Source organism: Pan paniscus, chromosome 6 (assembly GCF_029289425.2).
Source record: "Pan paniscus chromosome 6, NHGRI_mPanPan1-v2.0_pri, whole genome shotgun sequence".
Taxonomy (NCBI): Eukaryota; Metazoa; Chordata; class Mammalia; order Primates; family Hominidae; genus Pan; species Pan paniscus.
In genome coordinates, this window is record NC_073255.2 from 110,176,721 (window position 1) to 110,191,416 (window position 14,696).

General features: G+C 34.4%; 1 protein-coding gene across 2 annotated transcripts in view; it reads left to right on the forward strand.

The window, feature by feature from the left end:
- Positions 1–14,696, forward strand: part of ANKIB1 (ankyrin repeat and IBR domain containing 1) — a 155,424-nt gene that overhangs the window by 44,907 nt on the left and 95,821 nt on the right. For both annotated transcript variants that reach the window (XM_003809739.5, XM_008962038.5), the window contains exon 2: positions 3,314–3,591. In XM_003809739.5, coding sequence (XP_003809787.1) covers positions 3,404–3,591 — 188 coding nt within the window. In that variant the 5' untranslated portion in view covers positions 3,314–3,403. The remainder of the gene's footprint in view (positions 1–3,313; positions 3,592–14,696) is intronic.

A 14,696-nucleotide genomic window follows, 5' to 3' on the forward strand; every position in this document is an offset into this window, starting at 1 on the left:
TTTTTTTTTTTGAGACAGAGTCTTACACTGTGGCCTGGGCCTGGGCTGGAGCGCAGTGGCGTGATCTCAGCTCACTGCAAGCTCCACCTCCCAGGTTCAACCAATTCTCCTGCCGCAGCCGCCTGATTAGCTGGTATTACAGGCACCCGCCACCACGCCCGGCTAATTTTTTGTATTTTTAGTAGAGACGGGGTTTCACTATGTTGGCCAGGCTGGTCTTGAACGCCTGACCTCATGATCTACCTGCGTCAGGCTCCCAAAGTTCTGGGATTACAGGCGTGAGCTACCACACCCGGCCCAGGCTACATTTTTCTTCTTCTCATTAAATACTTATTAAGTGCTGTGCTTTACTACTCAAAGATGATGAAACCTTGCCCAGGTTTTCCTGTAAAGAATTAGAAGCCCAAAATAAGGAATTCTTTTCGCCTGTTTGGTACTCCAGTACTTGCCTCATGAAGCTCTATACATAGACATATTTTGGAGTTCCAGAAATATTACTTAAGGTTTTGATTCAAACAGAGGAAACGGTCACCTCAGGCAGTAATAGCTGTGGCTAGGGAAAAGTAAAAGGATACATGTGGCAAATTTCTAGGCGAGGTTTGTGAAGATAAATCTGAGGGGAATTGAGCTGTGACCGTTTAGATGATGCATTTCTTAGTGACTTTCAGGCTCATTGATCAAAATTTTAAAATGAAACAGATATGAAAATAACTGAAAGCCACAAAATGACTTCTCAATGCCATTATCCTTTTCAACAGAGTAACAGTAATATTTAATGCACATTTAGAGTATTATAGATGTTTTTTAAAAACTTGTTGCTTTAAATGAGTACTCCATGATAACATTACTTTCTTAGATATTTCTTTTTTTTACTTCTTAGATACAAATTATTTTTCTTATAGAATATTTCACTAAAGTAGTAATATAAATCTCAGAAAAATGTGCTATTTATTAATCTAATCCAGAACTTTGAAAATGTTTATAATTTGTGTTTTATTCTATCAAGGACCAAAACAACTGAAAGTTTCCCAATAGTAGCTGTAGTATATTGTGTATAGTATGGGAGAGAAGGATTTGCTCCTCTTATTCAATGAAACAATAAAAGTATAATATTTTAGGCTAAAGGTTTAGCAACCCTCTGAAAAATTAAATAAAAACTTAACTATGTCATATGATCCAATTAATATATACATGTTTATGTTGTGTATATGCATACATATTTTATACACACAAACACACACATACACCTTTAAATAGGGTGGTTATGTATCAAAATGCTACCAGTGGTTTTCTTGCAGTAAACCGTGAGGTAAACCATGAGCTTTTAAATTCTTTCTCTTTGTTCATATATTCAAAAAGTTCTACTGTATGTATGTATTTGCATATTTAAAATTAAAAAAATCAATAATAACCCTTAAAAAACCCAAATGGTGACCTCATTACATATAGTAGTGGGCCAGCAAATGTGCTGCTATAGTAAGTAGGTAGTTAATGCCTACCTCCAGAATAGGCTTGGCAGACATCTTACTCTGATATTTAGCTGCAGGGCTCCAGAAGCCTTTTATACAGTGGTGTCTGCACACTGAAAATCACATAAGGAGCTTAAATACCCGTGCCTGGGTGCTTCCCCTAGAGACTCTGATTTTTGTTATGAGATGTAGTTTGGTCAGTAGAACTCTGAAGTTCCCCAGGTTATTATACAGCCAAGGTTGAGAACTACCCTACACAAAGCCTATGTCGAACACTGTGCATATTATTTTCACCTGTGTTTGTTGTTGTTATTGTTGTTGTTTGTTTTGAGATGAGATCTGACTCTGTTGCCCAAACTGGTTTCAAACTCCTTGGTTCAAGTGATCCTCCTGCCTCACCCTCCCGAATAACTGGTATTATAGGCATGTGCCACCACACCCTTCACCTGTTTTTTAAAGCTATGTTTTAGTGTCCAGCCTCCCACTGAATTAATAGAGTAACATGAAAGACTGTTGTATTCTCTGCCTCTAAGTTTTCCTCCCTCTATTCTATCTTCTACATTGTCACAATAATTTTCTAAAGCATGAAATAATTATATCATTGCCCTGCATAAAAGCCTTTAATTATCTGTTCTTTTCAGGTTGAAGTGTAAGTTCCTTATCTGGTCCCAACCTATTTTTTCTTTTATCTCTTGTTAATCTAATGCTAGAGACTCTGAACTCTATTCATACTTAACTGTTCCTTGTGTAGGCCTTTTTTTCATACCTGCCTTTGCATATGCTGTTTTCTTTGTCACTAATTTTCATCATAGCTCAAGAATAGATCCAGAAACAACGTTTATTGGAATAGAATGAAACTAGCATTTATTGGACTCATTAACTAAGGACTGCAGTAGGTACTTTAAGTAACTCTTATAATCCTCATAGCCATACCTAAGAAATGGTCATTTTCCATGCTGTACAGATGGGAATCTGAGGCTTTTAGGGGATGAATAACTTGCTTAAAATTACATAACTAGTTGTAGGCAAATATGGTATTTTGAACTTCATGTCCAGTGTTTGTTTCTATGACCTTCCCCCACCCACTTCACATTGCTTCAGTAGTAAATAAATTAGCAATCACATTGCCCATGTGATGATTATCATAACCTCTTTCCAGACATAGTATGCATAAACATTTGATGTTTTCAGACTTAAATTCTGTATAGCAGAAAGAAATAAATTTAATGGTCTTAAATGGTAGAATAATCACTGTATTGTTCTGTGTATTATCAGTTTTAGTACTTTTCTGTGATGATCTAAGTATCATTGAATTGTGTATTCCTGTATGTTTACATTTTAAGTCTTTTCTGTGATGTCCTCATAAAGTACTGAGCAGTTTCACTTTTCCTTTACTGCATTTTAACGCCTCTTCTGCAGTTCTTGTTTGGGCAAAATTTCCTACATTTTTCACTATCCCACAAATTGGCTGAGTAAGATTTATACATAATTTATACAGAAATTTAAGTGTTTTCAACCATAAAATTCAGTCAAGCTCATTTTCTGCCATGTGAAGAGGAAAATTGAAAAGTTTTATATATAGATAATTTTTGTAATCCGAAGGACTGCCTGTGAAACCTTAACAGTCTCTGTGTGGGAAAGTGTTACAGTTTAACAATAAGTTAATTTGGACAGTTTTAAAAATTTGAGATTTTTTTGGCTGTTAAGATAAATTTGGTAAAATGTAATATAGTTGGTTCCCTTTTCGATGATTCCCAGATTTTTTTTAGTGTTCCTAATTGTGTTATTGTTTCTTTTGTGATTATTGTTTTACAATCTAATTTGAATAACTTTTCCTTCATTAGAATGTGAAAGATGTTGCAGAAGTGTTCCAGAAGTTGCTGAAGATAGAAGGAAAAAAGTGCCACTGCCTATCAGAAAAAACAAAACAAAACATGGGAAATACAACCACCAAATTCCGTAAAGCACTCATCAATGGTGATGAAAACCTGGCCTGCCAAATATATGAAAACAATCCTCAGCTAAAAGAATCTCTTGATCCAAATACATCTTATGGGGAGCCCTACCAGCACAATACTCCATTACATTATGCTGCTAGACATGGAATGAATAAAATATTAGGGTAAGTATTACTATAAACTAATTGGTATTAGGGTATTACCATAAACTAATTGGTAACGAAGTGGTGAAAAAAAAGGAACTATGATTTTTGAAAATACGGACATATACAGACATGATATATATACAAACATGTACATGTAATATGGTTTTATAGTGAATTAAACTTTCTAAAACCAAATATACCTAAATATTTGATATCATTTTCTTTATTATGATTTAGTCAAATTTTCTTTATTATATCTGAATTAGTCCAAAGCTTTTAATGGTGAGGTTGGTTCATGTGTTCTTGTTGCTATAAATATATTTTGATCCTCAATATGTTTCATAGTATGAATTCTTGATAATAATGTATTTAATTTACAACATTTCAATTCTAGAACAGTACTTGTCAGCTGTCAAAAAAATGCAGGGAATGGTGCCAAAGGCAAAGTTCCAAACTCTGATTAGCTATTTTTAGTTAAAAAATGGGTGCATTTGCCTTTTCTAGTCATGATCAGTTTGAATTTCCTTTCTTTTAATGGAATTCAGTTACTTGAAAAGATGTTTCTAAAATCCAAACATTTTCTTAAAACTGAAAATACTAAGAAACTTTAAAAAATACCTATTCAACGAGAAAGCTTTAGTGACATAGCAAATCTATTTATATGAAGATTCTTACCTAATCACATGGTAATTACATTTGATATTTACTAGCTTATAAAATAAAGGGAACAAAGAATAGACCAGTAGCTACAAAGCAAGGTTAATTTTTTTAGAAGTAGATTATGCAGGTATAGAAGTCTGATGCTGGAAGAGAAAGGAAAAAAATGCTTATTTTCTTATGCAGTGAAATATAATTCTAGAACTAGTATTCAGAGCTCTTTGGAACTTGATTAAAAAAACTTAACGTTCAGCCTTTTTCCTATTTCTTCCGTGTACAAATTATTGTTCCAATTAAGCTGCTTTTTTTGCTATCTCCAAAACATGCCATGAGGTTTCTGTCTGCCATGTCCATGCTGTTCTCTTGGCCAGGAGTATCCCCCTCTTTCTCACTCCTCTCCCTTTTCCCTCTCTTACCTAATTTTTTTTTTTAATAGAAACAGTGTCTTGCTCTGTCACTCAGGCTGGAGTGTAGTGGTGTGATCATAATTTGCTGTAACCTCATACTTCTAGACTCAAGCTATCCTCCTACCTCAGCTTCCCAAGTAGCTAGGACTACAGGCCTCGGCCACCATAGCCAGCTAATATTTTGTGTATTTTTTGTAGAGCTGGGATCTTGCTATGTTGCCCAGTCTAGTCTTGTACTCCTAGCCTCAAGCCATCCTCTCACTTGGCCTCCCAAAGGGTCTTTTTTATCTAAATTTTGCTCTTCAAGATCCTGTGTGTGCCACATCTATCTACTTAGGTTGTCATAACCCATGGGAACCTCTCTCTTTTTAAAAAACTTTTTTTTTTTTTTTTTTTTTTTTTTTTTTGAGACGGAGTCTCGCTCTGTCGCCCAGGCTGGAGTGCAGTGGCGCGATCTCGGCTCACTGCAAGCTCCGCCTCCCGGGTTCACGCCATTCTCCTGCCTCAGCCTCCCGAGTAGCTGGGACTACAGGCGCCCGCTATTACGCCCGGCTAATTTTTTTTTGTATTGTTAGTAGAGACGGGGTCTCACCGTGTTAGCCAGGATGGTCTCGATCTCCTGACCTCGTGATCCGCCCACCTCGGCCTCCCAAAGTGCTGGGATTACAGGCGTGAGCCACCGCGCCCGGCCTTTAAAAAACTTTTAAGGCTCTTTATCATTTGTTTGTTTGCCTCACGTATTTGCTATACATTATCTATTATATTTTACAATTTTGTATAGCTTCTCTCTGCCTACCTATATTAATAACTTTTTTAAAGGTATCTTTGTACTTCTAGCATCTAGCGTAGTATTTTACACAGAGTAAATAGAAGTTCTATAAAATCATTACACAAAGAAATATTTTTATTATCAGAATTTATGAATGAGAAAAATTTCATAAATAATTTAGGTCATCCAGGCCTATGACTTAATTAGGTTTATCTTGATTTTTATAGGTATTTCTTTTATCTCATTTTTTTGCTTCTATCTTTCATTTTTATTTCTCTAAAAATAGATACTTAGAAGCCACCTCCAGCTTAGTTGTTTGAAATTTTATATTTTCCCTTCCAAAACTGGGTCTTCCACATGTTAATGACACCAGCATATTATGCTGATGTAATAATGGCAAATGTTTATTGAGGGCTTACTGTTTAATAGAGCTATTAACAGTGCTGTACATGCATTATCTGAATCCTCATTACAATTTTATGAGGTAGTTTATTGTCTGTATTTTATAGGTGAGAAAACTGAAGCACAGTAAGGTCTCACAACTTGTAACTGGCGAAGCTTGTTGCCCAGCTAGACGACTGTAAGCTTTGGGCTCTTAACCACTGTACTGACAGCCTCTTATTTCTATAGTCGTATCAGCTTATGTGTCAGGGCTGCCTGTCACTTATTAGCAAAGCAAATTACTTTGTCACTCTGGACTGCAGTTTTCTTATCTGTATAATGGATATTTACCTCACAGAACTTGTAGAACAATTAAACAGTTAATGTGTTACATGTCTATTATGCTGCCCAACATACAATATACACTTGCTAATGTTTATTATTTCTCACCGCTATAATCCTTAATATCTTTAAATCATCCTTGATTTACTCTTCTTTACCACCATGCTACTAAGTTCACTAAGTCTTACTCTTGGATTTACTTCTTTCCATTCCTTGTGCCCTAAACTTATTTCACTCTTAATCATCCCCTGCTCCTAACACTTAAAAGTATCTGGCATCTAAATGGTTTTTTTTTTTTTACAAGTCTCTTCTTATAGTTTAATGTCCAGATTAATTTTACTAAAGCATAGCCTTTCAGTGTTCTTTCTGTCTTGAGAAAGTTATAATACCTTGTTTTCTACATTATATTCTATTTGGCTTCCAAAACTCTCTTTACTTCTGGCTTCATTCTACTCAGTTAGCCTATTCTCTTGTTACTTTCTAACATGATCTTGCCATTCAAACTGATTGATTGACTTCCCTCTTGCTTTTCCCACTTTTAAGAATGCCACCCACTTAGCTTCATTCCGGTTGTTTCTGGATTCTCAAATGGCTTCTCTCTTCTCTAATTACCTGTCCTTTAAGTCCTAACTCTGTTTCTGCCTTCTTTGTGAATTCATCCCCAACTACTCTGACCTCCAGTATTCTTTCTGTTCTCTGAAATTCCTACAATTTACATTTAAAATCATATTATTATTATTACTAAACTCATCTCTACTAGAATGTAAATATTATAAATACAGTGCTAGACACCTAGTTTGTTCTCAATAGATTGTGGATTACTAATCTATTAAGGCTTTTTAACATGATCTTTTTGTTTTGCTTATTTAAGTTGAACATTTTAAGTGAAATTATAAAACTGTTGATATATTGCAAAACTCCTAATATTGGATACTTCAGTAATATTTAATATCAAATATTATATGTGATTAATTAAAATTTATAATACCAATATAAAATGTATTTAAGTATTATTATTACTAAGGTAATGTGTATATTTTAACATAAACCAAGTGGTAAAATACTTTTTAACCCCTTATAGTAGAGTTTACAAATATACTTTATATAAATGGAAAACATTATATAAGAAAGTCATTTAGTCCAGTGATTCTTAAAATGTGTTCTGAGGACTCCTGGATCCAGAGACTCTTTCAAAGGGTACATGAAGTCAAAACTATTTTTATAATTATACCAAGATGTTATTTGCCTTTTATACTGTGTTGGCATTTGCAGTGGCAGGACAAAAAATAGAGGATAAAACTGCTGGCACCTTTAAGATGAATGAAGGTAGTTGTACCAAACTGTATTAGTAATCATTGTATTCATCACTGTTAGGCACTTGCAGTTAAAAAAAAAAAAAAAAAAAAGCAGTTTCCCCTAAAAAAAATCCTCGATTAAAGCAGTAAAATTAATTTAAATTAATCTCCACCCTTAAGTAACACATCTTTTTAATACTCTGTGACAACTTCAAGGTATGCATAAAGCATTTCTGCTACATACCAAAATACGACGATGGCTCTGAGGAAGCGCACCTGTGCTGTTGTTTGAGTTGTGAGTTGAACTGCGTACTTTTTTAATGGAACAGCATTTTACAACTAGCAATAACAAGAAAACAATGGTTGTTTAGACTTGGGTACTTAGCCAACATTTTCTTGAAAATGAATTGAGTCTGTCACTTCAGGGAAAACTACTGCCAGTTATTTGTTGCTAATGATAAAATTTGAGCTTTCAAGTGATTATTAAAATCCAGGAAAACTTGTATTCACTACCTTCAGCTCAACAACTTCTCAACACAGACTTTTCTGATAAGATTGATGATAGCTTTTTATATTGTTTAATGAAATGTGACATCTGGAAGATCTGCGTAACTCAGTAAATCAATATTTTTGAGAAGATCAGTGTATGATTTTTTAAAATTATGTATGGGTGAAAGATATATTCAAAATGTAAGATAGACCAATGGACTTTAATGTAACAGTACAAAAAGGTCATTGATATCATTTCAGATACTACACTGCAACTAATCTTTAAGAAATTACCGATGTTGAATTTTTGGTATAGTATCAAATATGAATATTCACTATTATCTGAGACAGATATTTAAGAACATTTCTCCCTTTCCTAACTATATAAAGGCTGGATTTTCTTTATATAGTTAAATCAAAACAATACATTACAACAGATGGAATCCTGTGAAAATCCAGCTGTCTTCCATTAGACTAGACATTAAAAGAGATTTGTAAACATGGAAAAACAATGCCGCTCTTTTCACTTAATTTTTTAAAATGTAGTTATTTTTATTTAAACATGTTGTTAATATATAATGGGTTTATTTTTTAAATTAATGTATAACCCATATAAACAAAAACTCTTAGGAACCTACAGTAATTTTGTTTTTTTTTCTGAGACAGGGTCTTGCTCTGTTTCCCAGGCCGGAGTGCAGTGGCACAATCACAGCTCACTGCAGCCTCGACCTCAGGCTCAAGCAATTTTCCTGCCTCAGCCTCCCAAGTAGCTGGGACTACAGGCATGTGCCACTATGTCTGGCCAATTTTTTAAAAATTTTTTGTAGAGATGGGATTTCGCCATGTTGGCAGATAGATCTTGAACTCCTGAGCTCAAGCAGTCCACCCTTCCTCGGCCTCCCAAAGTGTGGGGACTTACAGGCATGAGCCGCCACACCTGGCCAGTAATTTTTAAAATCGTATAAGGGTCTTGTTAACCTAAAATATTATAAGAACTGCTGATCTGGTTCCTCCAAGCAGAAATATGTCTGTCTGTCCCTGTCATGTGGTTATCATTCTATTGAATGCGTATTTAAAGACCTACAGGAAATATGATTGTATATTCTCTTTTACTTACCAGTTTGGGTTATTTTTATGATACTTAACTTTATACTTATGTTTTTACAACTTCTACCGAAAGTCTTCGGATATTTTCTTTTTTCTTTTTTGGTTTGAAGGACAATGGCTCATAATTTTTTAATTAAAGCTTTTAACATATTAAGCTAGAAACAAATTACCTTATTGTTCTCATTTCCTGAGAATAAACAACCCTAATTCTTTAATCGTATATTCTTTTGTCTTTGGAAATTTATTTAGATAGTACAGAGAGAATCACAAATCAGTTTTTTTCCAGGTTTATTTAGGTATAGTTGACAAATAAAAATTGTATATATTTAAGGTATACAATGTGATGTTTTAATATATATATATACATTGTGAACTGATTATGACAGTCAAGCTACTTAACATATTTATCTCCTCAAATAGTTTTTCTGTGTGGCGAAAATACTTAAATTATACTTTTGTAGCAAATTTCAAGTATATAATATATAATTATTAACTATAGTTACCATGCTGTTTATTAGGTCTCCAGAACCTAATTCATCTTCTAACTGAAAATTTGTACCCTTTGACGAACATCTCCCCATTTTCTTTACCCCTGACCCTGGTTAACCACCATTCTAGCCTCTGTTCCTGAGTTCAACTTTTTAAAATTCTACATATAAGTGAGATCTTGCACTCATTTGTCTTTCTGTGTATAATGCACTGAACTTAGCAAAATATCCTCTAGGTTCATGTATGTCGAAAATGGCAGGATTTCCTTCTTTTTTAAGACTGAATAATATTCCATTGTATATATGCCACATATTCTTTATCCATTCACCCACTGATGGATATTTAGGTTGTTTCTGTATCTTATCTATTATAAATAATGCTGTAGTGAACATGGGAGTACTGATATCTCTTCAGAGTTTGTGATTTTATTTCCTTGGATATATACCCAGAAGTAAGATTCCTGGATCATATGGTAGTTCTGTTTTTAATGTTTTACTCAACTTCTGTACTGTTTTCCATAATGGTTGTACCAATTTACATTTCCATGAGCAATGTACCAGGGTTCCCTTCCTTCCACATTTTTGCCATCACTTACCTTTTTCTTTTTGATAATTGCCATGCAAACAGGTATAAGGTGATATTTCACTGTGATTTTGATTTGCATTTCTGTGATTATTGGTGATGTTGAACATTTTTTATATGACTGTTGGTCATTTGTATATCTTGTTTGGAAAAATCATCCATTTAGGTCCTTTGCCCATTTTTTAATTGAGTTATTTGTTTTGTGCTATTGCATTTTATGAGTTCTTTATATAGTTTTTATTCTATTTTTCAGGTGTATGGTTTGCAAATGTATTTTCCAGTTCTACAGGTTGCCTTTTCATTTTGCCAGATTATTATTTTAAATGATTAATTGATTTTGGAATAAGAAATTAACTTTCTTATACTTTTACATCATGTCTAATAAGGATAAACAGCATTTACTCATCAGCATTAAGTAAAATAACTTTTATTTAATTATTTTTGTTTTAGGCAGGTTAAAATGTTGTGTTATATTTAGTCCTACTTTACTTTCTCACAAGTTGATGACTATTACTTTCTCATGCTGCCTCATATAATCTGGGATGCCTTTCTGAGACTTCATTGTAGACTCTAGCTGAGCTTGGCTAGATTCCTTTTTTCTTTTTTTTTTTTGAGACGGAGTCTCACTTTGTCACCCAGGCTGGAGTGCAGTGGTGTGATCTTGGCTCACTGCAACCTCTGCCACCAGGGTTCAAGCAGTTCTGCCCCAGCCTCCCAAGTAGCTGGGATTACAGGTGCCTGCCACCACCCCTAGCTAATTTTTGTATTTTTAGTAGAGATGTAGTTTCACTGTGTTGGCCAGGCTGGTCTGGAACTCCTAACCTCAAGTGATCCACTCACCTCAGCCTCCCAAAGTGTTGGGATTACAGGCGTGAGACACTGCATCCGGCCTAGATTCCTAATATATGATGTATATATGTAGGCAAAGGTAGATATTCCTAGTCACGGACCTTTTAGCTATAAAGTAAAGCACCCGTTTGGAATAAGACCTTGATTTTTTTCCCATTTCCTTTAGCTATATGGTATCTGCAATAGCAGGCATCACTTTCTTCCTTTCTTAGGTAGAATAATATGGTAATAGATGCACCTTTGCATCTCTCTCTCTCTGAACCCACATGCTATGTGTTTATATTATATCACATCACAATCACACTGCCTCTTTTGTGGGAAACTAAATCCATACTCACAGCTACTGCTTAATGTATAAAAAAGCCGTGGACTTGGAGTCAGTGTGTTCTAATTTGGATATATAATTCATTAGTTGTATCTTCTATAAAACAGCCTCTTTTGCTTATTTGGAAATAAAAGGGGCTTGTCTTTGGGTATAAATAAAATAGAAAATATTTATTAGAGCCTGTCTTTATTAGAGCACATGTTAATATCAAAGTCTGTATCTTTGAGGATTAGTTAAGATAGAATTTCCAGTTATTGATTTCTGTTTTTTGAGTGTTTTATATTTTAGGAGCTAAATTCTTTTCAATAAATTGAAATACAGGTCTCCTCTCCCAACCCCCCTTATCTTGCATGCAAACCCCGTAGGGCAGGGACTTTATCTGTTTTCTTTACAATATCCCTAACTTCTAGAATAGTACCTGGCAAATAATGAATGCTCAGTCAATGTTGCATGAAAGAGGATATATCAAAGGAACTGAAGGTTTAAGTATATTTGACTGGTGGAATAAAAAGAGTTACTGCAAGAAATTGAGGCTCTGGGAGAAAAGACAGTTAGTTCAGAGAGAGTTCACTTGAGTATGAGTGCAAGAGAAAGGCCTATAAGATTTAAGAATGTGGTATGGGGTCAGATGGGAAGTCATATAGGATGATAGAGCATTAAGAATTACCACAGAAGTAACACAAATTGAGCATCTCTTATTCAAAATGAGTGGGAATAAATTGTTTCAGATTTCAGATTTCTTTGAATTTTGAATATTTGCATTACACTTACCTAGTTGAGCATCCCACATGCAAAAATTTGAAATCTAAATGCTCAAATGAGCATTTTCTTTGAAAGTCACATTGGCACTCAAAACATTTCAGATTTTGGAGCATTTCAGATTTCTGAATTAGGGATACTCAATCTATAGTAGAAGCCCTTTGAGGGAAACCTGTGATTCTGCCACTACTGCCTGTCATTTGGGTTCTGGTCATACTTCCCAATTTACAAAGTGTATTCACCTAAACCATTGAAAGAGAAATGGCTTTCAGAGTAGATGGACTCTCTGAAAGAAGACAGTGTGTATGGAGAAGAACATGGGGGTCAAGAACTGAAACTTGCTTCCAGTAACGGGGTAGGAAGTAGAGCCATCATCATGGGTAAAAGAGAAGTTGTTGTACTGAAAAAAATTAAGAGGATTATTGAAAAAGTGTGATTACAGAAGCCAAGGTAATAGAAAGGTCAGGAGGTAAATGAAGCAGTTGGTAATTTAAAGTTTAGAACAAAAATTAGGGACAATGATGAATAAGTTAGCTCTTAGGAAATTCCTGGTTACATGAGAGAGTGAAACTTCCAGGTAGTGATAAGAATAGGGTCATATGGAAGTGGAGAATGAATGTAGAAGAAATAGAGGTAACAGCTATAAACTGGCTGCTTAAGAATTAACAGTGAAAGAATCTAGAAAAACACGTGGCTCCTGGATGGGTTATTAGGGTCACATGAAAGGGATGGATTTTTTCCCCAGGTTAATGTTTTCCCTACCCCACCTTCCTGTTAATTATCTCCTATCCCTGTTCCAGAATTAACTTCATATGCAAGTAGTTAAAAAAAAAAAACCCATAACTACTAACATAGTTACAGAAAGGGGTCTAAAACATACATATCGATTTTATACTCATTATTCCATTTATACATTTATGTAAATTTAGGAAGAGTCTCCTTTGAATTTAAACAGATGAGAGGAATCAATAAAATTAGAATATTCAATTTTATAAATAGTTTTAGCATAAAATATTTATGCAGATATGCTACTGTGTCTAATAATTTGAGACTCTTTCTTGAATAAATATGTATAAAGAAGTTATTTTAATACTTTTACTTCAGAATAATACACTCTCTGTGTTTGGTTTGATTAATGAACCCGGCGGATTGGCAAGAGAGTGTCTCACTCTCTTCTCTATATGGGGAGGATCTAGAGATATTTAATACTAGAGAGAGCGAGATTGGTCCTTCCATGTCAGCTGACATTCTCTCAATTTACGTTAAATTTCTTTGTGATAAGAACCTGAACTCTCCTGAGCAAACTAAGAGAATAACTGATATATTGGAAATGGGGATAAGAAAGGCTAGATAAATGTGTTTGTACAGGGTATTTACAGAATCAGATAGCTTTAATAATTTCTTTCTTAATTAAATTTTTAAGAAAATGAAATCTTTTTTTGTCAATCATGCCTCGTAGAAGAGATAATAATCTTGAATACATTTTAGAGTATGGTTTTAATTTTGGCTATCCACTATAATTCAATCATAAATACAAGGAAATATGACTGGGAATTTTATTATCAGCAGTTGAATAGGGAAAATATATATTTTAACTATTAAGCAACATTATGGCTGTATAAAAAAAATTACCCATATTCTTTCCTCCCCTAAACAAATGTTAGAATTATTCCATGTTCCCTTATAGTTTTTATCCATGTATATTCAGAAGATTGAGAAGGGAAAGGGAAATTCTATTCTTATATTTCCACTTAGTTATAACACTCGTGGATAGACTTTAAATGACTATAATTTTCTATTGTATATCAGATTTACGTTTCCCATTTCTATTATTAAACGCTTAAGTGATTTCCAGATTTTTCTGTTCAAAGTAACACTGTATTGATTTTCATTGTTTCTATAAATTTTTCTTTATTTCCCTTAAGATAAACTCTCAGGAGTAGTTTTACTCAGTCAAAGGATGTAAATTATATATTAGTTGTTAGGAGCTATTATGTAACTTGCCCAAGGTGACACAGCTAGAAAGTGACAGAACTAGGATTAGAACCTAGCAGTCTGGGACCACGTTCTTAACCAATGTACTGCACTGCTGGCTCAAGAGATCCCCAATCCCATGTCACTGATCTAGGTCATGAAAGTTTAATATGCATCCAATTCATTTATCAAAATTATGGCATGAATTTGCTGTGTTTGTGACACTGTGTTGGGGATTCAAGAAAGAACAGAATTTAGGCCCTGCCTTAAAAGCCTATAAACTATTTGGGAGAAGGGAACAGACAGGTAAAAAAGTATGATAAAATGTAATGAGTTATGTAATTGGGATGCTATATGAAGACAAAGAAAAGAGTGGCAAACTGAACTGGTGGGGGAGCCTAGCGTAAAGAGGCTTCTAAGTAGTGTTGGTTTGCTTAAGTGGCCTGAATCAGTTCCTGGGAAACCAAATTGAGCAAGTATTGGAGTGTACTGCCGGCATCAGAAGACCATAAAGCCTACATGGAGCTGTAGAGAAAATAAGCATGTAGAGAAAACCTGAGCAAACTTTACTAAAACTTGGAACCTGGACAAAAAATGAGCTTTGGAAATTAAATTATGGCTGAATAGAGGTTGAGGACTGCAGAGAGATTTACTGCCCGTGAGATATGTATTTACATTTGCAGGGAATGAGGAGTGGA